The sequence below is a fragment of the Scardinius erythrophthalmus genome (assembly GCF_964197995.2).
Source record: "Scardinius erythrophthalmus genome assembly, chromosome: 21".
Classification (NCBI taxonomy): Eukaryota; Metazoa; Chordata; class Actinopteri; order Cypriniformes; family Leuciscidae; genus Scardinius; species Scardinius erythrophthalmus.
In genome coordinates this window covers 29,950,204-29,976,167 of record NC_138241.1, presented here as the reverse complement: position 1 = coordinate 29,976,167, position 25,964 = coordinate 29,950,204, and the positions used below count along the sequence as shown (strand labels likewise).

General features: G+C 38.9%; 1 protein-coding gene across 1 annotated transcript in view; it reads right to left on the bottom strand.

Annotated features, from left to right (window-relative positions):
• Positions 1–376: 376 nt before the first annotated feature.
• The window catches only part of lrmda (leucine rich melanocyte differentiation associated), a 294,439-nt gene continuing 268,851 nt past the window's right edge, over positions 377–25,964 (bottom strand). The window contains exon 7 of the mRNA XM_081351866.1: positions 377–2,410. Coding sequence (XP_081207992.1) covers positions 2,331–2,410 — 80 coding nt within the window. The 3' untranslated portion in view covers positions 377–2,330. The remainder of the gene's footprint in view (positions 2,411–25,964) is intronic.

Below are 25,964 nucleotides of genomic sequence, written 5' to 3'. Positions count from 1 at the left end.
CATGTGCGTAAGGCACAGACGCACTCAACCTGTGACCCTCAGTCAAACCCACACAGCCAGTGCACACGAAATCATTTCACTGGGCTATCTTTGACCTTTCCCTGTGTGCTTCACATTGCCGAGCGCTGCTCCGGGTACACATGCTTTCTTTCACATCTGAAACCACGTCTCTCATTTGCCAGGCTAATTTGGATGGCATACTTGGGAGGCTGTTTAACACACGGCAATTAAGCAAGATGGTGCCAGGCAAAATTATGACATTAATAATGAATGCTTACAAGAAAAACAAAGATGAAACAACAATAAGATTCAGTCATTTAAAAATAATAATAATATAATATTATAAAATGTAATAATTGAAAGAACACTAGATTTTCCCCCAGACAATTTATTTATTGCTAAAGACAGTGGATTAACACAGCAATATTTAATCAAAAAGGTAAATAAAAAGTAGCTTCATTTTCCATCATCCTATATTACATACAATACAATATTTCCATGTCACACAGTAAGACTATAGAATTACATATATATATGCGTAGTTTAAATTATTATTATTATTTTTTTTTGCAGTTCACTTAAATAGTCTTGCAGTGAGCAAAATATTTTTTCAAAAATACAAATACTACATAGTCTGTTGAATCAATATGAAGTCATAAAAACAATATGTATAATCATTTTTTTGTAATCATACAATGTTCCAGTAGTTTTAGATGGTATAGCATGTCATACTGAGGGACATTGTTTGACATATAAAGAGGATCTATACAACAATCAAACTAATCTCAAATCTCACATCAATAATATTGATTTTAAATCGCATCTTTAAAACAAGTAACCGCTAATCGTTTGCATTTCCACAGTAAACACTTGATTAAATATAAACTTAACTTTTGTTTGCAGAGGATCTTTGGATAGTTTTACTGTATACAAACTTCAGCGCAAGAACTGAGCTTGAAATGTGGAATGTAATATTTAAGAAAGGAAGAAAGAATGAAAGAAAGAGTGTGACACAAGAGGCAGCAAAATAAATTGGACGAACATAAAACATTTATCATCCTCACTGCACCTAATGGAGTTGATATTTCAAATATTTGCCCACTGCTAGTAAATTCTGTTGCCAAACACAACAAAGGCCATTATGGATTTTTTTAATTGATTAAAAAAAAAAAAAAAACGTGAATATGCCCAAAAACTGCACAAGGAAACAATCAAAAAGACTGGAGAAAGTTGTTGACTCCCCCCTCACACATACATACATCCACCTCCTCCATTTCCACTGCCAGAGCTGCTGTCTTTCTTTGCTCTCTCCCTCCAGAGAAAGAATGAAATAAAGCAAAGCTCATTACCTCTTTCTTTCACAGCTCCTCCAGGCTCCGGCTCTGCAACAACTGCCCCCGCAACACACAAACTTCACACACACGACATGCACATGCACCTCACAAACACGCAAACATACACATGCCACAGAGTCAAGAGTCTGGCAGGGCCTCAGCTGAGTTTCTGATAGGACTCATGCTGGAAACATTCAATAGAGCTTTGGATCATTAACACATAACAGATTTATATATATGATCCAAAGCCTTGTTTTAAAGATGTGTGTGTGTGTGTGTGTGTGTGTGTGTGTGTATATATAAAACAGGAAAATATGTTATTAAACCCTCAATCATGCCTTTTAATTTTTTAAGCTTAAAAAAGGCAAATAAATTTAAACAAAATTAAATGTTATGTTTATCTTTAAATTCATTAGCCTTTTTTTTAATTTTTGCACTTATTTGGGGGAACAAAAGAATCCAATGACTCAAAACTGACATTACGCCTACAGTAAGGGACAGAAAATGACATGGTTACAAAACCATGTAATAAGCTTTACTTTTAATAACAGATAACGTGTAAACCGTCAACAAAAGAGACACTTTCTCCCCGATGTTTCTCTTTAACTTTAGCTTTGACTTTGAGAGGAGCTCATCCTGGGCTTCCGTGTGGGCAGCCTGAAGCCTCAGGTGGGACCTTTGACCTGGGGAGAGCAGCAGTTGGACCAGGCAATCCATCATAGAGCCGCGGCTGTCAGGACGAGCACTCAGCCGCGTGTGTGTCTGTCACCGCGGCATAGCGGGGCTGCTTAAAGGCAATCATGTCAATCTGGATGGCACTGCTCAGACGGAGCGAGAGCGATGGGAGGTGGCAGGGAAGGCACACTCAGCAGACGGCACTAGAGGGCTGTGTTTGGCTGCTTAAAATGTGTGTGGCAACATGTATATTTATAATAATATGCGCAGGATATCTTTGTAAAGCCCCCTCGCGTGTCTATCCACTGACCCGTCTGTCAGTCAAAGCTGGTCATTGCGGATGAATCGATTGCCCTCTGAGTGCTTCCCGTAGTAGACATAACGGCACTTGGTGAAAACTCCTGAAAGTGAGAGAGAAGAGCATGTCAAAATGACATTTAACAACAACGTCAATGTCAAAACAACTCTGTGAATTCTGCTGTGTACCTATGAGATGATGTCCTCATGTCCTGTTTGGACTGTTCCATTTTATTAGCACAAAAATACACACAAGTTGATACAGGTTGATATTTAAATATACCTTCTAACTGAATGATAACTGATTATGAAGGACTTACATAACATGATAAATGTTTCATTAAGCCTGAAGTATACTCCGATGCAATGTTGGTCATCAGGAGAGTCCGCAGACATCTACACACACCGCGCAGACTTCAACAAGGCAAATAGAAGGTGTACAACAGCGCATGCCCAAGATGAATGTTGAGACAGAAGAGTCCACTAAGGCTACGTTTACACGTAGGTGGCTATTTTCATAAACGGACATTTCACCCCTCTTCGTTTTCAAAAATAACATCGTGCACACGAACCTGTGTATATGCTGTCAAGAGCATGCCAAACCTGTAGGTGGCAGTGTAACGAGAAGCTCAAGCCCACCTTAACCAATCAGAATCCCGAAAATAGTCACATTCTGTGACGTCGCTGCCTAAAACTCCGGTTTTCTCTGTTTACATGCAAACGTGCAAACGAAGATTTTCAAAATCTCCACTCTGGCCGGAGTTTTTAGAAAGAATCGGTTTCATTGGCGAATCCTCCGTTTGCGTGTAAACGAAGGGCGCAAACGAAGGGAAATGTCTCCGTTTTTCAAAATAACCATGTACGTGTAAACGGGGCCTAAGTGGCAATACACAGTTGTGATGTACTGTGCAGTAATCCAAGAAAGAGGGACACAAAACAGTAAACAAAGCAGTATAACCGTCTCCATTGTTTCCCTCCATCCTTCTCCATCTCCTACTTTTCTTATGAAAGTGACATTTGAATGCCAAGTATGGTAACCTATACTCTGAATCTGCATTTAACCGGTCCAAGTTAGTGCACACATTAGAAGCAGAGAGTAGTGAACACACACCGGAGCAGTGGGCAGCCATTTTGTGGCACCCGGGGAGCGATTGGGGGTTAGGTGCCTTGCTCAACTGCACCTCAGTCATTTCCTGCCGGTATTGAGAATTGAACCTGCAACCTTCGGGTTACCAGTCCGAGGGCCTTTCCAAATACCCACACTTGCGGTCTTGGCCACTTGTGAGCGTGTGCACGCGCAGGAAGTAAAGCATAGTGCACTAAATGCACATTAAATCCACATTATCTTGAATACCGCATCAGAGCGCATCGGCTTTTACCATTGTTGCCTGTTTTTGCAGTCCTGCCTTCAATCCAGTTCCTGCCTTGGATTGTTTGCATGTGTTTTGAACTTTTGCCTGTTTTGGATTACATGTTTGGATTACCCTTTAATAAACTACTGCAGCCTTTGCGTCTCCGAGCAGTCCATGACACACATGCTAAGCTATCTATCTATCTATCTATCTATCTATCTATCTATCTATCTATCTATCTATCTATCTATCTATCTATCTATCTATCTATCTATCTATCTATCTATCTATCTATCTATCTATCTATCTATCTATCTATCTATCTATCTATCTATCTATCTATCTATCTATCTATCTATCTATCTATCTATCTATCTAGGATTATCTGATGTGTGTGTGAGAAAGAGGGAGAGGTAGATATTTTTTAATAGAAAATTGTACTTTTGCATATTATACTGTAAAAACAATTATTGTACAGAATGAAGTCAATTCAACAAGTTTTATGTCGAAAAACAGTAAATAATAAATTGATTAGCATCAATATGCACTTTGTTTACGTAAACATTAAAATACCATTAAAAATGATGGCCAGATTTAAAAAGAGTGTCTTGCAACATGTTATCTACTAACTAACATGTACAAGTTCAAATAGAGTTTTGATGAAAAAGGTTTTATACAAAGATAAACCTCATATTTCAGCCTTTAAATATTTTTTTATAAAAAGAATGAGTCAAAAAATATAAATTACTGACATTAACACATTAGCTTATATTTATTAGTAGTGTTTGGGTGCACCCCCATCCTTCATGTTGACTGAGCTTTCAATGTTGTTATGGAAAGGGGTGATTGGTTGGTTCCAGTCACATGACCTGCGGTGCATTTGCGGCATTCTGAAAAGTTTAGATTTTTTTCATCTCGTTGCGCCTGGTAAAAAAATGTGCGCGTACATCTACATTTACTACATTACCTACATTTGAACAAACAAGACGCGATATGTGAACGGCCTCTGGCGAGCTAGCTTATATCAAGCCACGAGCTACTGGAGCTTGCGAGCGACGTGTTGGGGACCTCTGCTAGAGCTCCGCTTTGTAGGCTACAACTCGATACTTTTTTGCTACTTTATAATAACTTTCTGCGGCCAGCGTTTCTGGAAATGAACGAGGGTAAACACTTTTTAAGACCTGACTAAATGAAATTTAAAACCTAGGATGAAAATCTGGCCGTTTTTAAGACTTTTTAAGGCCTTAAATTTAAAGTTCAGAATTTTAGACTTTTTAAGACCCCGCGGAAACCCTGTATTTAATTTACATACATCTGTCCGTTGACAGACAGGCAGACAGATAGGTAGACAGACAACAATGAATATTTTCATTTCAAGCCGACATAATACAAGCAGATCAGCAATAAAGTGATTTTTTTTGTTTTAGACACAAATCAATACTTTTGAAAAGCATGTGTATTATGATTCTGAATCTGTGAACCAAAAATATGTTACAGTTCTCTGTTACCATTTATCCATCAGAAAACGTTTGTCAGTAAAGTACACACACTGCTGCAAATATAAAACCCAGAATCTGTCTCCAGAATCTGTCATTTCTCACTCAAATTTCTGGCATGAAAGGTGTGTCGAGGGAGACAGTGCATCCGTCTAAAGTCTGAGAACACCAGAGAGACAACATTTAGCCTGAGGGCATTGTCTAGACAATAACAAGCCAAGAGATTGCTTTCTTCAGAGAGAGAGAGAGAGAATGAGAGAGATATATGAAACTGTAACGGTGTAGATCAACAGTGAGCTCACTGTACTGATCCAATGTTTGATAACATGACCATTTGCTTCATTCATTGTCCATCATACATTGTCCAGGCACTCTGAAGGTGTGTGTGAGAGACACTGTGACAGGCCCTGAAAGGAGCATTAACACTCCTACAAGGCAAGAACGCAGATGTTTAACACAGATGACTATTTTTAATATGATACACTGTGTGAACTACGGAAGCCCTAAACCGCAACATAAAAAATAAAAAAAATACATAAAAAATAAAAATACATCTAAAATTACGAGATTACAGTCTAAATATTAAGAGAATAAAGTCTAAATATTTAGAGATTAAAGTTGAAAACATTAAGAGAATAAAGCAATATTTTAAGAATAAATTCAAAACAACGAGAATACAGTCTTCCGTAGAAGTTCTTTTTTCTTCTTTTATTTTTTAAGTAAATAAATGCGCTTGTGAAGTCGAACTGCCTCAGACATGGATCTAAATATTATAGTAGCTTCTTACTTTTATCTGGGCTTTCAACAAAAGGAAATTCTACAGGTGAATGCCAACATGGCATTACAATTTGTCTTTTACGTTGGATGTTACAAAATATACTGTGCCGGAATAGACTTTACAGGCGAAAACACTTTTCAGACTGGATGGAGGTAGCCAGCTTTATATCTGAGGAAATCACGGGATCCGGCCAAATGATTGGATACAGAATGATGCGCTTAAAATGTATCCAGAAAGGATTTACGGTGAAGTGGGAGACAGTACGGTTACTGTTTAGTGTACTCAACCCAGATGGCGACCTATAGACCTATAGACGAAGACTTGAGGTACCACAATCCTGGTCCAGACTTTATGGTAATGACAGTGCAATATGGTTTTACCCGCAACGCCACCATTTACCCTGTGCAATGCCATCAAACTACATTTACCCAAATGTGTAAACATTGACTAAAAGAGTTATAGTAGTACTAAGCCAACCTGATGGACGGTGAAAGTTTTCGACCCCCTGTTCAACTGGTACTACACTGGCGGCTGGCGCAGGACTGTTACGTCAATTAGACTACGTTTGTAATTTTGACTTTAATCTCGAAATTGCTACGACTTTCTTCTCTTAATGTTTCGACTTCATTCACACTATGACACACACACACACTGGTTCACTATCTTTGTGGGGACTCTCCATAGACGTAATGGTTTTTATACTGTACAAACTGTATATTCTATCCCCTTACGCTAACCCTACCCATCACACAAAACCTTCTGTATTTTTACATTTCAAAAAAAATATATATATATTATTCCATTTTCCACGTGGGGACATTTGGTTCCCACAATGTAGGTGATTTCAGGTTTTACTTTTACACACACACACACACACACACACACACACATGGTCATTCATAATGATGTAAAAATGACATAACTAAAATGGCATGCCAAACTTGTCGCTACAGTGTTTGACTGCAATGCCCAAGCAACTAACCATAAATCCTTAGCAACGTCCAAGCAACTTTAGGACGTTGCTAAGGATTTATGGTTGGTTGCTAGGGCATTGCTAAAGATGTCTGGATGGCCCCTGTGTTGTTAGATGATTGCTAGGACCTTGCTTGACAGTTGCTAAGGTGGTTTCTGGGATCTTCTATCCCTGAAGATGTTACTATAGACAGGATGTTAGAGGTGTTGCTATGGTGCTTAATCAAAACAAAACTCATCATCAAGCAGTGATGAATGGAAAATTAGCAAAGATTAATCTGGCTACACCACACACTTTCTCCTTCTAAGCATTGAGACGGGTCATAACTCATTGAGCGTGCGAGTGTCCGTTCCCTTATCTCATACATCAACAATACATGTCCTGGCAAACCATATGCCAGCGTTAGGAACGAGACCGCAGCGTTTGTATTGTTTACATCTTTTTGCTTTGCTGAAAATGCTAGTCGACTGTGAGGCCTATAGGTGATGTGTCGAGACAGCCCAGTCTGAGTGTGTTATAGACAGGATCGTTCTGACATGCTGGCAAGAGAAAGAGAGAGAGAAATAGAGCCGCTTGATGGATGTGGCAGACTGCAGCTAGGTGTCAGCGCTTTAGTAAATGAGGCAAGGACAAGTGGCATTAATGCTGTCAATGATCTCCTGACAGGAAAACAGATACCATGCTTGCCGCCGTTTTTAAATAGACATCAAGTGCATTAATGACAAAAAAGGGCAGGCTTCAAACAAAGCGTGTGAGTGATGGGCAAGCTGCGGCAGCGCTCCGAGCGCGCCACTAACATAATCCGAAAAGACACTGTCAGAGCCGGAGAGAGACGGGCCCCGGAATCGCACGTACTGACAGTGAACAGAGATGAGGACAGAGATACTGGTGCCATATTAGTGCCAAGCATATTCCAACACCAGTCTGGATCCTAACCAAATCTGACACTTTCCTTCACCCGTCGCTTCAAAGTAGCCGCTCCTCCCCTCTTCCTCTCCTCTCCTTCCCCCACAACGAACGAGCGATCGGCAACCAGCCCTCTCTGACGTGTCACTCCAGTCCCGCGCTCTCCTTCCGCAACGAGTTAGTGGCGGCCCGCTCGTGTCAGCCCGCAGGCCCGGACACAAACTCAGTCAATCTAAATTTGGACTTTTGTAGTCGAGCGACGCTCATTTTCCCTGCCATCCTCACGAGTCGAGGTGATCCAAACTGTGAAGTGTGAGGAGATGTCTGTTCGCATCAGATCAGACGTCTACACCGGTGTCAGCACCCCCCCCCCCCCCTCCTCGCTCTGCGGACAGCTCTGCCAGTGCAAGTACTTGTTCTGAGGGGGTGACAGGGTTTTTGCACTCCAGCTGCTGCAGTTGCCCTGGGGATGGAGGTACCGCTGCTGGATCCCTGTATGCTCATTCTGACTATCAGAGCGCTGATTTGAGGAGATTCTCGTACACTTCACCTCACCAGGATATAAGACTAGCCCCACCCGCAGTGATATCATCCTAAATGCTGCAGCAGTCCTTCAGTGACAGTGAAAGAGATCACATTAATATCGAAAAGCATTATAACCTGACAAAAAAAAAAAAAAACTCGATGCAGACAACATGCAGGGAGCAAATATGACAAGAAAACAACCATAAAACAGGAAATAAAAATCACAAAGAGGGCCCTGTAGACCCTCAGGACTGTCATTATAAGAAGATGACTATTATTATTTCATACACATTTTATTTATTTACTTTTACTTTTTCAGATAATAATATGAATAATAAAATAATACATAATACAAATTTTGAATGAAAACAATATTCAATGTTTTGATTTCTTAAAAAAAAAGGTAAAGTTATTTCAGGTTGAGTACCCAGAAAACTGATCAAAATGATTTTATTTTATTTGTTTTGTAATTTGTAATTTCAATAAAGTTAAGTAAGAGTATTTTAGGTGGAAGGAAAATGTTTTACAAATTTTTGTTTACACTACATATTTTGAAGTTATTAAAGCTACACTGTGTAGAATTTTCTCCCATCTAGCGGAGAAATTGTTTATGACTACCAACTGAATATTACTTACTAGCCCCTCCCATTCCGAGGACTTTTTAACTCCTATGGTGGCGTATTATTTCAAATCTGCCGGCAGTCGCGAGTAATCTCCCCCTCGCATTCGTCGCGGTGCCACTGCGTGAAAAAACGCAAAAGGCGAAGCTTTCATTTCCAGGTATGTCCCTCTTTGGCTAATGTATTTTCAAGATGGAGGCGCAACATGGCTGCCGCCATTCAAACGACTCACTCGTATGTATTCTAAATGGCAGATTCTACGCTTACGAGAATACTTGATTAGTTGGTAGAAGTAATTACACATGAATGAGCACATATCATTTTGTTTTTTCTTAAGAATCAACTTCAAAAATTACACAGTGTAGCTTTAAATGAAAATTTTGGTTGAAAATGTTTCCTGTATAAACTAATAAATATACATGAATAATGTACGGTATAAACTCGAATACAAAAAAACGATAACGATTTTTCAGGCATTGTTTGTCACTGACCCTGTATGAGTGCAGCATCTGATGCGTTAAATCTAGCAGTAGAGAACAGCACGAGATTTATAAAGTGTGGCTCAGTTCAATGTCTGGTGCCGACTGAAGCTGTAATACTGCAGCCTGACTGCTTCCTCACATGTTCAGGGGCTTAAAGCAGCGGTCAGAGAATGCAGCAGGTCTGGGAGATGTCCATCCTGTCCGACTGCAGACTGACTTCTTTAAACAACCTCTTTGGGGAGCAGAGAGAGGAAAACACACATAGGCCTGCCAGGGCCAGGGAAGCATGTTTAGCGTAAACTGGCAGCTAGGGTGAAGCGTGATATAGTGCAGCCCTCTGCAAATTTTGCACACAGCAGCCAGCTTCCACAGCTGGACACTCCGCTTATTACATCAGGAAAAAAAGAGGAGCGAGAGAAAAGGTAAAATGCAGAAGCAGCTATTTCTTACATAACCTGTTAGTGGAAAGCAGAGTTTAGCTTGGACCCGTGGGGACGGCTGATGAGCTGATAGCTAATATAACAAAAAACCACTGTGTCAGGGCCTGTTCTCCTCTTTATTCCAGACACTCACATACAGCCATTACAGTGACAGATTAAAAGTTTTCAGGAAGCTAATGTTTCCAGGCTGCATATTCTGGCAGGGGAAAGGTTGAAAGCATAGTTCCCGTCCTGTCATACCTGGATGTTTCGTGAGGAGAGGAGGTTGTTTTCATGAGAGATGGAGGTGGAGACAGGACCGGCACACTCAAAGCTTATTAGAAACAACATGAGTCCTCCACAGCCTCTCCGTGACCTACTATCACAGGCGGTGAAGAGAGCGCCTGACGTCCTGGAAATCTGCTGTCTTTGCTTTTTTTCCTCTGGCAAAACTCCGGTGAAATCATAATAGCCAACATTTATCACACCGCCAGCACCAGTGAGTTTTCTCGGAATTATTTCACGGAATAAAACTCACACACTATACAAGCTTGTTTTACTACTTGGACTACTCTAGAGTGTTTCCTGCACCTTTGCAGTGCCACCGCTGAATTGACAGTGCCAGAAAAACTACATGGAATTCTAGTTGTGAACAATACAGAGACAATAATATTTGCCTAATATCTGTTGAAATATATGTATTGAAATTGGTTTCTGTATGAATATTTCAATGCATACAAATTAGAGGTTGATTGATTTTGATGAAATTTGATGATACTATAATAATGTGTTTAAAGACAGGAAAAGATATTGTGTTGATACTAGTAAAATGAATAAATTGTGTCGCTTAAATAGCAATAACAATCAGGAAAAAAGATTTTATGCATAATGCAGGATTTTTTTTATTATTATTTTAAACAAGACTGAAATACACTATACATGGGACTTTTGAAATGTACATGCTTTCCCAGTATGCAAAATTGAATAGACGTCTAAAGCCCAAGAGTAGAGTAATTATTAATTAGATAATAAAAATTAGATATGGTTTAGACGTCTATTCAATTTTCTCTGACAACCCAAATTTTGCCTTGTTTTAGACATCTGGTTTGTGTTTGGACGGCTAGTAGATGTCTTTTAAACGCAAAATTGCTTGCTGGGATGTTTGCTGGGTTACTACTTCCAGTTGCTCACTCAAACAGATCAGGGAGATCTACAACATACTACAATATAAATGCTATAAAATAAACATTGTTATAATTCATCAAAAGTAGATCATAAGCAATCACTTGGCATAAATACGCAGTATTCATTGATAGCAAACTGCTCTGAAACCGTGAGCCTGTTTTTACTTTGAACGTGCAGCACTTACTTTCTTTTCATTAAATCACTGCCTTTTGAAGTTTAATAATCGCATTATGGCGTATCACGATTCCTGTTTTTCTGTGCCCTCTTAAATAGAGAATTAAGACTTCTGAGTCTTAAAATATAATTCAAGACATTTTATGGCTTTTTAAAGGGACCTTGATAAGGCGAAAGCACAGCAAAACCAGTAGTTCAGTGCACACATCTCAAAAACACGTTGATTCTTATGAGTCAGTTATGTGAATCAATCAATCAAAAGACTCACAAACTCAGGAATTGTGTTCTTAAATGGAGGCACCCGTAAGGCAACCAACTTCATGAAGGATAAATCAGCCTTTAGTAGCTTACTGATATGACTGGAGACAAAACTGTAAAACTTTTTACTCTCAAAAAATGACACTTAAACGTTTAGTTCACCCAAAAATGAAAATTGTCCCATAATTTACTCACCCTCAAACCATCCTAGGTGTATATGACTTTCTTCTTTCAGCCAAATCGGAGTTATATAAAAAAAAATATCGCTTTATAATGGGAGTGAATTATAACTTTGATTTTGAAGCCAAAAAAAGCACATCCATCCATCATAAAAGGGTTAATAAAGGCCTTCTGAAGCGAAGTGATGCGTTTTTATAAGAAAAATATCCATATTATAACCATTCGATCTATAATCACAGGCTTTCGGTAACAGTCCTTTGCGAGTCTAGTTCCGGCGGAAGATTGACCTCTGACCTGACCAATACGCATGACGTATTGATGAATGTGGAAGCGCAGAGGATAGAGCAAAACAAAACTGGTCATGAATTAGAAGTCTAAAACTAAAAAAACGAAATAAATGTCAGAGGAGCTTGAGTTTGTTACTCAGCCCAGTTTGTTTGAACTGCGAGAGGCGTCTACTCTCACATAAGCTTACACTACTCCTACATCGGGTCAGAGGTCACCCTTCCCCCGGAAATAGACTCACGTACGGCCGTTGCCAGAAGCCAGGGATTGTAGTTTATAAAGGTATAAATATGGATTTCTTCTTATAAAAGCACATTACTTCGTTTCATAAGGCCTTTATTAACCCCCAGGAGTCCTATGGATTACTTTTATGATGGATGGATGCACATTTTTGGCTTCAAAATATAGCCTAAGTAAGTATTCACTCCCATTCTAAAGCTTGGATGTGTTTCGCTGAAAGAAGAAAGTCATATACACCTACAGTAGGATGGCTTGAGGGTGAGTAAATTATGGGATAATTTTCAATTTTCGGTGAACTATACATTTTAAAGGCTTGGAGAACTGGAAAAAAAAAAAAAAAATCCAGAATCTGTTGAGCTCCTCTAAACAAGGAAAAACAAATTCATCAAATGGCTGCTCAAGTGATTTGCATACAATCAGCTTCTCTCTTTTCAAGGGCCATCAATATGTCAAGGAAAGACATATCCGAAGGATGTAGCTCTTAACATCAAGGTTATCTTTTCTCTGCTCCCTCTTTCTCAGAGCGTTTTCCTGTGCTCTCCCTGTATCCCATGCTCTCATCAGCCCTGCAATCAATCAGGGTAATAATGTTGTGGGAAAAAAATCAATTAACAATGCAATTAAACTTTCCTTATTATCTTACGAGCTTGAAATAATACCCAAAGGGAAGCTGGACCGACATCCGCGAGGGTGCGAGAGGGTGAGTTATGGCTGTGAGCAGCTGCAGCCATGAGCTTTTGCTATTATATGAGCCTCAATATATCTGCCTGAGTCCCTTTATCAGTCTGCAGCAACATCCTGTGATGGAGTCCTCATTATCTGGCCTTACAACAACTGTCTCTGACCTACAGCTGTTGGGGCTAACGCGTAATCAGGTTGTTTTTTCAGGTAATGCATTACTTGTCGAATCGACACTATAATGCATCCAAGTGCTTCAGTGGAATTCAGCTGTACTTGCTATTTGTAGCTGATAAAATAACAGGATATGTGCTTCAGAGGTAGACTTGCTCTGTCATCACTGGTGCATCGCTGAAATCACTGGAGCAGCCTTCAATGAGCATCTTGTTTTCTCTTTGTTGGACACGAGAACAGAAAAAAAAAGACGGAAACTATTATGGCAATCTTTGGTCAAAACATTCAGGGCAATTGCAATTGTTGTGCAAATACACTTCTGCCGCATTAAAAAGTCAAGAAGCATATTTGCTTTGCATGCAAACTGTCTGGAATGAACTTTTACACTGAAAAAGATGGTACAGTACTTCCAAAGTAAAAATTCCTGCAAGCCAAGCATAGCACTGAAAGAGAGAGATTATTAATGTTACTTTTAAAAGTATCGCTCCCCACCACTGCAGACCTACTCCAACATAGAAAAGCCTCAAGAGTCTTTTTGACATGCAAATAGCATCTGAATTATCATCTTTTAAACACTTGCTGATGATAATTCATGACTTTAAATGTCACAGTTCGCTGATTTTGTCCACAGATCTTTAGAGTTGTTATTGGAGACAACTGCTATAAAGTCGAAGCTGTATTTTATGTGATTTTTACAGCCATGTCTGTTAACCAAAATAAGAAACTACTGCTGGCCTGCCAGAAGACAGCTTTAATGACATCCTGAAGGCAACGCTCTGCATGTTACTGCATTCACTTAGAGGTCAAAGACACAGATAATAAATATGAGGAACCAGCAGAGATGAATATCCACATGCACTGTCAAAGAGCAGCTGCGTTCCCCTGCCTCCGCTCGGAGCGAGAGACGCTCAACGTCCTGAGAAAAGAAAGAAAGAAGGGAATGTTGGAGGATATTAAATTAGTACCCTGGATAATGTCACTTATTCAATCAAAAGGGAGGCTGAAGTTGTGATGGTGTACTGGGCCGCAGTTCAAATGGAGCCATATGCAGCTAAAGTGGACTGGCTTTGAGCCCAAAGCCTCCGATGAACCACAAACTACTGACCACTCCTGACACACATGCAGATGTGTGGCACTGAAAGGATGAGGCTGGTTTTCATCAGCACAGACATGAGAAGAACTCGAGACACAGAGACGTCTCACTGAAGTATGGGTCAAGAATCAGAGGCATCAAAAGTTAAGACAGAGGCTTGTTGTCTTCGGGGGAAAATGTGCTCCTTCGCAAAATACGACTGAGCTTTGAAATAAAAGAAACACTTTAGCATCTGTACTTTACTCTGGAAAAGTTGCTCTGAATCTGCAAAAGTGTAGGAGTTTCTACTCAAAGCGACGGAGAAAAAGAAGTCTTAAGTGTGTCTTTGAGAATGTCAATCATCTGTTGGGAGCAACCGAGGGAAGCTAAATTCATAACTTACCGAGTTAAACTGACATTTGTTCTCATGCAATAAAAAATATTTAGTCCATTAAACATAAATACCTGTCATTATGATGCATGCACTGGATGCAAGCCTCCCCATTCCCCACTGATGTTTATTACAGCCAAACAACTGCAGCGCCTGCATGTTTTCAACTTTAGCGTATTGATTAAACTTTTAAATGGTTGCCATATAACCCAGGGACATCAGGAAGATTAATTTGCGTCAATGTTCATCTGTAATTCATTAGCCATTTATACCCCACATCCACATGGGCTATCAAGAAAATGCAGGCCATTTTTCACTCGAGCTCAGTCTTGGGAATGGGAACTGAAAATTGCACCGCATACAAATAAGACCGGTGGCTTAGGGAAAGAGAAAGCAGCTAAAAATGCTACCAAGGCCGAAAACACATAATTGAACCAGTATTCCTAATGAAACTAATGCTTCCTCCATGACAGTGCCTTGTAAGAACACTACTAGTCTATTAATTTTAGAACAGGAATATTGCCATAAACTTTCATTTAATTTGTTGAGCCATTGGAAACTTTCATATGCTTTATCATCATACTGAATGTGGGGCACATCTTATTATCTGATATAAATGTGTTTTTGCGTAAAAAAAAACTGTTGATTATATGGTGATCAAACATGGTCTAATTTGTGTATATGACCTATTCACAGGATTATGTGCAGTGATGAGTATAACAATAACCAGTATCGGGGAGTAACTAAAATAGCAATCCAGCTAACTAGCATTTTCAGTAGCGTCACAGTACTTCAGCTGTTTTAAAATAGCTTTTCCAGTAATAAGCTACTTTTTCCGAGCAAATACTGTTTTTAACGTCATTTTGTTTGCTCCCACAGCTTTACGGCAGAGTGAGCTAAGGTGATAAACAAACACACCTTCCTGATTTGTCCTTTCTTTCTTATTTAGCGTTGGAAAGTCTGCATTCATTGATTTATTGTAGAGAATCAGTGAGTTTGGACAGTTAATAACAAGATTTGAGTTCATAAGACATTATTGGTCTTTGTTTTATAGTCAACGATGTAGTTAAATGCTGTTGTTTATTACTGTTTTTCACTTATATAAGTCATAATTTCACATAATTGTTCATTTCCACATAGCGCTGTGAACATCTGTTGTAAAACAGTATATTATATACAGTATATTCTGCTGTATCATTTGTCTGTGAGTTTTAAGACTGAGGGTTAGGTTGATACATTGAAGGTGGGGGTCTGAACAGAGTTTCTTTGTCCTTGCTATCTTTAGCAAGTCTATGACATCCACCGATCTGCCGGAGGGTCTCATGCTAATGAGATTTATATTTACCCAGTTCTCAGAATATTATTGGCTGATTGGGTGAATCTCATAATGCTTGTCAAAATGTCTTGGTCATATTTCACAGTTATAAATATATATAGGACATTTTTGGGACAAATTAAGATTTTTTATAATTATATATATATATATATATATTTTTTTTTTTTTTACATATTTTAGTTTGAAACAAAATGATCTAAAAGAGGCTTCGTAATGTGTCTGTTTTTTTTATGTTTTGATTTGAGCGAAATTTGCCCTGGTTGTTTTCTTGACAGGTTCAACCTGCGTATTTTCTATCAAAACCAGATTTGGGCTTTCATGAATTCCCTGGAATACAGCTCTTTAAGTCAGTTCTAAACCTAAAGCAACAAAGGTAAACATGATAGTCAAGCATGGATGAGGTCTGGCAATGAGAAAAGGTTGAGAGATTTGCTCTAGCTAGAGGGCCTGTCAGGAGAAAGCAGCTAGTTCATGCCTCAAAAGCTCTGATCAATACCAGCTTGATTTGCCACATGATTTTTTCCACCCAAGCAAAACATAATCTTGATATTTTGTTGAATTTCCCATAGTATTCTGCGCTACAGGCCTTTCATATAACCAGAGCTGTTGATTGTACTCTATTTCACCCTGCAAAATAACCATTAGCCATTATGCAGCTTTAATGGCTGTCCGTTCAATGGCGTTAACCTCCACACTTTCACTTTTAAGAGGACACAGCACTGCAAAAGCACAAGACCCTCGTGAGATTACCACAATCAAATATTATGAATTGAAAGCGGCAGTATTCATTAATGAAGTCCTCAAACGGCTCACCTGATAAGGGCCTATCATTCTTTGTACTCCAACTTATGAAGTTCAAGAGGAAATTGAATTCTGGAGGACATAAATTTTGACTGAAGAAAGAGATTATAGCAGCAGCCTAATTCAAGTCTGGTGAAATTAATTTCAATGACATTTATTCTACATAGAGCAAGTGTGCGCAAGGCACACAGTGGCTCTGGGCTCTGGAGATAAGGGGAAGTCATTTGAGGTTGGGTGCTCCAGCAGTTTACAAAGCCTTAATCTCCTTGGAACAACTCATGGTCTATCATAAGGAGACTTACATGCCGGCTAACAGCCATTCGGCGTCTGAATTTCCCTTGCTGGTTGTGTCAGCACGAGGGATGGCTTTGGCACTTCCACTGTAAAAGACGGATTTGTACGAGTACATGTCAGCGTGGTGCTGTTGATCGTATTGAGCGGTGACAAGGTCTCGTTGGGTGTGAGGTCACAACAGAAAGATGCCACACACTAATTAACCACTGCAGCATCTTCATGTGACCTGATTAGTCATTATGATTTAATAACCATTTGTGTCAAGGACATTAAGTGTGATTTGATAAGAATAAAGTATTACAGAACGAACATTTTCTGGGGCTGACTGACTTTAGTCATCATTAGCAAGCGCTTCCTAATTAAAAAGAAAAGCTGATAAGTCATTCAGACCTCGATAAATTGTGAAAAGTTTGCTGATTTCAGTAATGGTCCCATTAATAAGGCTGATGGGAAAGTTGCTCATTTCAAATTGAATCCAAGTGACATGATTCAATAACAATGTGGTGGTAAATTAATCATCGCGGAAAGATCGCTGCACTTTTTAATCGCTTTGACATTGGAGGTCGGCTCGAGTTAAAGAGGGTCTAAATCAGTGAGCAGTAAATGTTAATTATCCACCACAAACACCAGAGGAAGAAAAAGAGTGTGAGAAACATTATAAGGTCATTATCAAAACAAACCTGTTCAAAGTCAAAATGTGACTGATGACTGTATGCGAGATCATTACAAGACTCAAAACGAGTTTAATATTTCAAATGGTTGTGACTGAAATCTCTGTCATGAAATGTATTGTCTGGTCGAATCTAGATAACATTGTTTCTTGAGACAGAACCCGTCCCACAGCCACACTTCATCTGCCATTAGAATTATTACACTATCACTTACTAAAACAGAAAATAACTCAACACTTGATATATAAATATATATTTAAATTTAAGGGAAAAAATACAAAAACAACATAAATGTGAATCTTTTAACCATTTCAATTTAAGTTTTAGAAACATTACCTTAAAGAAGTTTCCCAACACTATTTCTAACACTATTTTTTTGTCAACAATTTCAGATAAAAAAAATACAAATAAAAATAAAAATTCTTAAGCAGTCATCTTCTTCCAGTATTCTCCTTTTATTCTCCTTTTATTCTTAATTGCAGTTACTCTGGATTTATGTATTTTACTTAATTATTTATTATATATCTGATGACATAACATGTATGACAGTTAATTACAGACTCAATTAAGTTTGGCTTAAATTAAATCCTCAGAATATGTTTGTTAATAGATGAATCCAAAATATTTCCTCTGTACATAAACTTCTGTTTCTCCAAAGGATTGTTTTATTCACTTCTTTCGCCTGTTTCTCCCCTATCATGTCTCAAGAATCAGTGTAAGCTCAACTATGAGCGAGATGACAGAAATCTCTGACTTGAGGATGCAGGTTTAGTACATTACTAACTTAAGCGGGCAGTTGGACAGATAGGTCACATGGGTGTGTGTGTGTTGATGCTAAATATAATGATGAAGGATGTGACAGACCTCATGCATCAGTAAGCAGTGCAGTGCGGCTCCTTGCTCAATGCCATTTGGGATTAATGTCAAACATAATACGGCCACCAATCCATGGAAATGAATGGACATGTCAACATATCACAGTGCTCATTTCACTCAAAGAGAGGAACCACAAACAAAGCTTATCCTAACAACAACATGTCAAAAAATAAACATTTTTGAATGTTTTTAAAATATGTATAAATGTATTTTCAAATGAATATTTGACAAACTTTGAAATAAGTTGTTAGAGTTGTAGTTATTCTAAAAATTTATAAAAACTATAGACATATATATAAAAAAAGAAAACTAATAAAAATGGCAAAAACACAACATTTTTAAACTTTAAAATGAAAATGGTAAATGTAAAAATTCAAAATGTTAATACAAATATAATAGTTTCTCAATGGTACTAAAATAACACTGCATTGAAACCAAATATCTTTATTTCTAAAGAATTTAAAAGGTGGTAAAAATTGGGCTATAGTTGTGTTCTATGTGGAATTACACTGCCTACGCCTCTCAAACTAACTCACTTTATAAAATCTACAGCACAGTGGAAAGGAACCAGTTTGGATGAAAGCAATAAACCATGCTAGGTCTCCCATCAGCTGCTCTGCTAGGTCAACAAACAGCCTGATCTTTCCCGAAGCCAACCGTCAATTACCGCACAGACACACGGCCTTCTTGCTGTCTTAAATAAAGCGCCTGACACTCCCCGGAGTGACACATATCAATACCAATCTGACAGCCCCTGTTGCCACCTCAGCCACAGAAGAGAGGAGCTGCACCTGCCTCACCGTGGGACATGTGTCTGCTCGCCACTTCCCCCTGCAGAGAGCACACACACACACACACACACACACACACACACACACACACACACACACACACACACACACACACACACACACACACACACAACCTCACTCTTCCTGTGTTTGAGTGCCTTGTGCTATTTTCCCAAGCCCATTATTATATTCATTTCAGCATGGCGTCTGAGGCCTGTTGGTCTGGTACCTGAGGCTGCGGAGCCCGCTGTTGTACAGTGATTTGTCATGACATCCTGACAGAGAGCATGGAGAGGGGGCATGAAGGGAAAAGAACAAGGGCTGAGTCAAGCCGCTGCTGGCCTGGGCTCTGTGTGGCTTCTGGGTGCGCTCCTCTCGCCCCACAGCTCGCGTCCCGGAGCCTGGTGTCACTATGACGGTGAGGGGCATCAGTCAGACCGGAGCTTCATCTGACTGGAGAGGATCAATCTCCCACCTTAATGCGAGCGGACACGGTAAAATATCCTTTAACACTGTGTGCCGCCCTCCCGCCCCTTTCTGAGTATCCAACTGCCAGATGATCTTTAGCGTGGCAGCTCGTATTGCAATTTGCTACCTACATTCTTGAGAAATACACTTTTGTATGAAATGGTATGCTAATGTGATGTTATTGTCATTGTCCACTTTACAAAACATATATGATAGTTTCTGCCGAAATACCATTTCTACAGTTATTGTTATATGGATACTAATGTTGCATAGTAGTTTCAAACTTTACAAATGAAGGATAATCCATATCTAAAGCATAGACTGTAAAAAATATGGACGTAGTTGTCCGTGACGTCACCCGTAGGTTTCTAAAGAGCATTTCTGAAGCCCAAAGTGGGTGGAGCCGGCAGTCGCCATCTTGGCAGCATGTCACTCCCGGATAACTGAAAATGGGCAAAGAGGCGGGATTAGCTGAGGCGACGTGACGGCTAACAGACAGCAGACAGACGCTAGTAGTGACAGCCCTTAATTATCTAGAACTTTAAGGCTTAATATAATTTAAATGGATGAGTAATAAAAAAAAAAAATCACCCCCTTCACAGTTGTCATGAAGGGCAAAATTAGCTATTTAGACCAAAACCACTTTTTGTTCCAGCCTGTAAAAAAAAAATTCTGCTGTAAAGTTGGGCATATTAACATAGGGTTTCTATGGGATTGACTCTCTTTTGGAGCCTGTCTCTAGGGGCCAGTTGATGAATTGCAGTTTAAGTCACTTCCGTGTTGGATTCAAGAGACAGACCGGAAGGTTGCAGCTTGGTCTAAAGGTGAGGTCATTACTAGTTGAAATTTTGCTTTCAAAAGCCGGTCATTTAATTAGGAACCTGTGCGATTGAAATTTACCCCAAAAATTCCCCATGTAGATTTCGCATCAGGTTCAAGTTGGTCACTCAAATTTGTCAATTTGTCAATTTTATTTCTGTTAAATAAAACAGAAAGCTGCTTGGTTTGAAAGTGACCTCTGTGTGAGCGATGTTTCATGCATTGCTATACTATTGACAATAGACAGAATTTTGTCCAAATTTAGCACCTTAAGTAAGCATTAAATTATTTGAATGCGCAATGTGAAGGTTAAAAACCACCCGATGGCAATCACTTCAAAAACAGCGACGCTACCACAAAATATTTCAATAGTGAAGCTACTTTATTAATAAAAGTCAATGGCCGATCACTGGCCAAACAGATACAGTTCACGACGGTATCTGTTTGTGCGAGTGCTTCAATAAAGGCAGTGCATTAATGTAGAATGGGAACTAAACTGACTGAAACTACCCGTGGATTCAATGGTTTTAATGCACACCTTCCAGTCAATCATAATAAAGTATTGAGACACACAACAGTATAAGTGACTTTAAGCATGAGAACATTATAAATGTACAGTATGAAAAATGGATAATCTGATACCAATCCATTAAAAACAATCTATGATACTAGCCAATAATGATATGGTATTGATATATCTCTGAAACAATTTGTAAGTGACGCTGACTTGATTTTATAGGTATCAGCCATAATTGAATGTGAATGTGAATTAACATATTTTAAATGAATCAGTTGAAGCGTCTGACATAAATATTGTCATTTATATTTCTGTAAATAAAACAATAAAGTAATAAAACCATGTAGCTACATAGAGGTTAAACACTCGAGAGCAACTAAAAATAAAGTTAGTTAAAATCTAACTTTTTTGTACTTTTTTGTTAAAAAAGGGGATGTAAATATCAACAAATAGCCAAACTCTTCCAGTGTCCTGATGAATTTCAGGCGGATTTCAATGACCTCACAGTACTGCACGCCAGCTAAAGTAAAATTGAAACCCAAAATTGAAAAATGAGTAATGAAGCCCAAGAATGTAATGATAGGGATTGCAATGACTCTAATAGTATTAAACTGACAGCAGAGGCTAAATCCAACGCAAGGCTTTGAGTCGCAATTACAAAAGCGCTCCCGTCTGACAGGGGCCTACAGATAGAGACCTTACACTTGAGAAGAAAGAGAAAATAATATCCTGGGGAATTATAATGGATGATCTCAGGAGGTTTGGATACATGAAGGCAGGCCAGCGATGATGAGACGCGATTGTCGAGGCCCTCTTCGCACCCTTTTAATGGATGGCTTTACTGTAAGTCTCCTCTTCCTAATTAATAAGACACATACAGTTTGCAGATGCAGGAGGAATGGAGCGGAGAAGATGAGGGGGTGATTAACGACATAACACTCATGCCGAAGAGGACGTCTCCCCCCGTTTTCATTCTCTCTCCTCGACATCCTCGGACCGTCGTCAGCACCCTGCACATCCCCTGACAGGTGGAATAATAACGGTCATACATCACTGCCCCCGAAAAGTCCAATAACCTAAATCTTCACTTGCCACACAGCCCGAGACTCAATTACTTTATTGACATGTAATCTTCATAAGGGGAGAAATATTGAGCATGTAAGGTCAGTCGGTTATGAAGACGTATTATCATATTATCTGCATGGGGGTTGTAGGGGCTAGGACCTGACAAAGCTAATTATAATCTTACATGTTACCGGGCTCCAAGCGCATTATGTGCTTGGCTGCATGAGTGAGTCCGGGCAGACGAAGGGAAGGACAGGGGATGGCTGTCCAAATATAAGAAAGCCAGGATGGCCTTTTAAGGGCATCAGAACTAATGAAGTCAGATATCATCCAATATGCGTCTAGCGCCATAATCTCTCTCATTCATTCATTCATTCATTCATTCATATATCTATATCCATATCGTAAAGGCATAAAATCATGCTAGATAAAGAAGGGATTGCCCATTGCAAGGGATTTTGGAGCATAATAATACCTATTAGCTGTGGCGTGCTCATGTCAGACCAAAGAACAAAACCTACCTTGAACAGAGCTTAAAGTTCAGCAAATATCAGTTCTGATTTGCGCAGTGACTTGAACAGTTGCACTGCCCAAATGTCACTGTTAGTTAGTGATTCTGGAAGCCGAGCTTGTGGCTCTCCAGACCCCCCTTCCCATCCCCAAGGTTATCTTAATATCAGCCGAGCCTCCGCACTGGTCATCATCACCATATATTACGCTGTATTCAGATAAACAGGGCTGTATATGTGAAAACCAAAGTGATATTTCGGCTTGTCCTCCAGCCGACAGCGTTCCATTGACTGCTACTTTTACAAGACTAGATTTAATATCCTGAGAGTAGCACTCCCAGTTTTCTTGGGGAAAAGCTATGGTTACTTTAAGGCATGAACACAAAGTATGGCCCTGAGTCACAACATGAACGGGGCAGCCGGGTCACTGGATATGAACACGCCTTTGCTTGCTTCCTTGCTGAGGGAGGAATTGCACTTCAGGACATGTGTGTTCATTCCGATGTGTTTTATTTCATGCCATTTTTGTCTTTTATTTGCTTCTTGCTTCCTGAGAACAAACCATGTTAAGCTTGTATCTCAGGCGATGCTGAATGGAAAACTAGTTTGCTGGAGGTGGTACAATTTCAAGCTGCTCTCAGGGGAGGCTGGTTAACAGAGGCTTAATGGTGTCAAGTGCAGAGGCGTATTTTAAGAGTATTTGTGAAGATCTGAGCTCTAAGAGACACACACAAATACACTTCTGTTCAGAAGTTTACACAGCCTTTACAGAATCTACAAGACGTTTATCATACACAACTATCACAAAAGGCTACAAGCAGCCAGTGGAGATGCCTGTGAAGGAAACACAATATAAAGAACCAAAGGCATGTGAACTGCTGACTTGTGGAAATTGATATTGTGTAAATATTAAATTGTGTTGTAAGAAATGAATACTTTTATTCAGCAAGAACACATTTTTGCATTTTTTTTAAATAATTCAATACAATTTTTCTTTTTTTCTTATTTCTATTCATCCAAAAATATTAAGCAGCACAACTGTTTTCAACAATGATTATAATAAGAAATGTTTCTTGAGCAGCAAATAAACATATTAAAATGATTTCTGAAGGATCACGTGATACTGACGACTGGAGTAAAGATGTTGAAAATGCAACTTTGTCATCACTAAAATAAATTACAATTTTATATATAGTAAATCATTTTAAATTGTAAACATTCACATTGATCAAATAAATGTAGCCGTGGTTTTATTATAAGTTTAGACCTTGCAGAATATGCAAGTTATTGAGCATATTTAGCATTTTAAATAAAAGAGATTAAATTGTAAATAATATGTACAATTACATTTTTTATTTGAAGTAACATACAGTACAGATTCTGCATGAACTATGCAAACTTATGAGAAAAGGGGTATAGCACAAGTTTCAGTTGTCCATGTCAAGGCCAAACTCTAAATTAAAAACATCTCTCTGCAGTTATTTTCCAAATTCACAACTGTGAGCTGGTTAGAAACAAAATAACTAAATCTAAAACAGATATTATCTAATGCAGCACATTAGCCAAAGCTACAGTGAGGTTTACAACAGAACATGAAGCAGCCAAATTCTTTGTGCTAATCCATTTTGTGCACTAAATAACAGTCCATTCATTAAACCGAGTACGACAGCAGCAGAACTTGTTCCTGACATCTTACATTGGCTATAGGTGACCTGAAGTTGAGTGGTTAAACCAGCAGCAAGATTGAAGAGGCATGATTTCCTAGGGAAATTAGCAAAGTACTCATTCAAATGACAGCAATCTGGAATTCATTTCAGTGTCTGACCTCTATGACTCAGTCAACTCAACAGTCTTATAGCGACACAACATGTCAGAAATGATCACCCAATCAAATTATGACAGTAAAACAATGTGTCCGCTTACATTAATATGATGGGGAAACCTGCTCTCTTTCATTCGACTTCATGGGCAAATCATTTTGACAGATATAAAAAGTTGCCTGAGATGTGAAGCCTTGTTTGACCTAGTTATCTGTTTATTTTCAGAACCATTTTGACTGACCCAACAATTATTCGAGCTGAAAAGTTAAATATGCTGAAGGAGTGCACAGCACAGCTCAAAGTACCTGACCTCAACTGACTTTGATAAATTATGACATTAAGTTCAAGTGCCTGCTCAAATTCGGCCAAAAGTCCTGCTCCATTTTCGAGCGAGCCATCAACCACAGTAAATGTCAAATTCTCATCAATTTGTGCTTGGAATCTCTGACAGAGAGGATACGCCCTCATTGAGGCTGCTGCATGGCAGTGAACGCTAACTGTCCGTTTCCCAGCATTCACATGGAATAAACGATGTGCTAGGTCATTAACTTGAGCTATGCTGATCCTCCCGTAATAGCCAGTGTTCAGACATCAGACGTGGGCGGGGGTGTCTCGTGATGGTGTGCTGAGGTACAGTTGACAACAAATCAGTAAATTCACCAGGGAGCAAGAACACAGTTTTGACAACAGTCCAATGGAGCTTGCTCTAACTGACAGATGAGTTCAGTCCCTTCCACCACAATGAATTCATCCCAAGAATATGTGTGGATTGAAGAGGGGAACGGGGGACACAGGTTACTGTGAGCCATGCAGTCATTGATTCAAATTGCTTATTAAATCATCACTGTGCTTTGTTCTTTGTTTATGCTAATGGTTTAATGACACACAGTGTAAGCAATAAAGGAGCTCTTGTATAATTTTCAAGAAAAGTTTAATGACTCTAAAAATGTCATGTGGTGTAACCAAGTAAAACGTAAAAACATATGAAGAGTTCAGATGCAAAAGCCTCTAAGTGCCATCTGAAATTTTCTTCTAGAATGATAATTTTTATCAAGCTTGTATGTTTAAGTTCAGTAATTTCACTTAAATGGCAATGAAAATGACCTATTAATTGTCATTTAAGTGAAATTACTTAACTTAAACATACAAGCTTGATAAAAATGAGCATTCTAGAAGAAAATTTCAGATGGCACTTAGAGGCTTTTGCATCTGAACTCTTCATATATACACTACTGTTCAAATGTTTGGTAAGAATTGTTTTTGAATGTCTCTTATGCTTACCAAGGCAGCATTTATTTGATCACATATACAGTTAAACAGTAATTTTGTTAAATATTACAATTTAAAATAACTGTTTTCAACGTAAATAAATCATAGAATGAAATTAATTTCTACTGTATGATGGCAAAGTTGAATGAAAGTTGAGTTGTTCTTATTATTATTTTCCCCAAATATTAATAAAAAGTCAAACAGGTGACAGGTTTAATGGCCTCTAAAAATTCA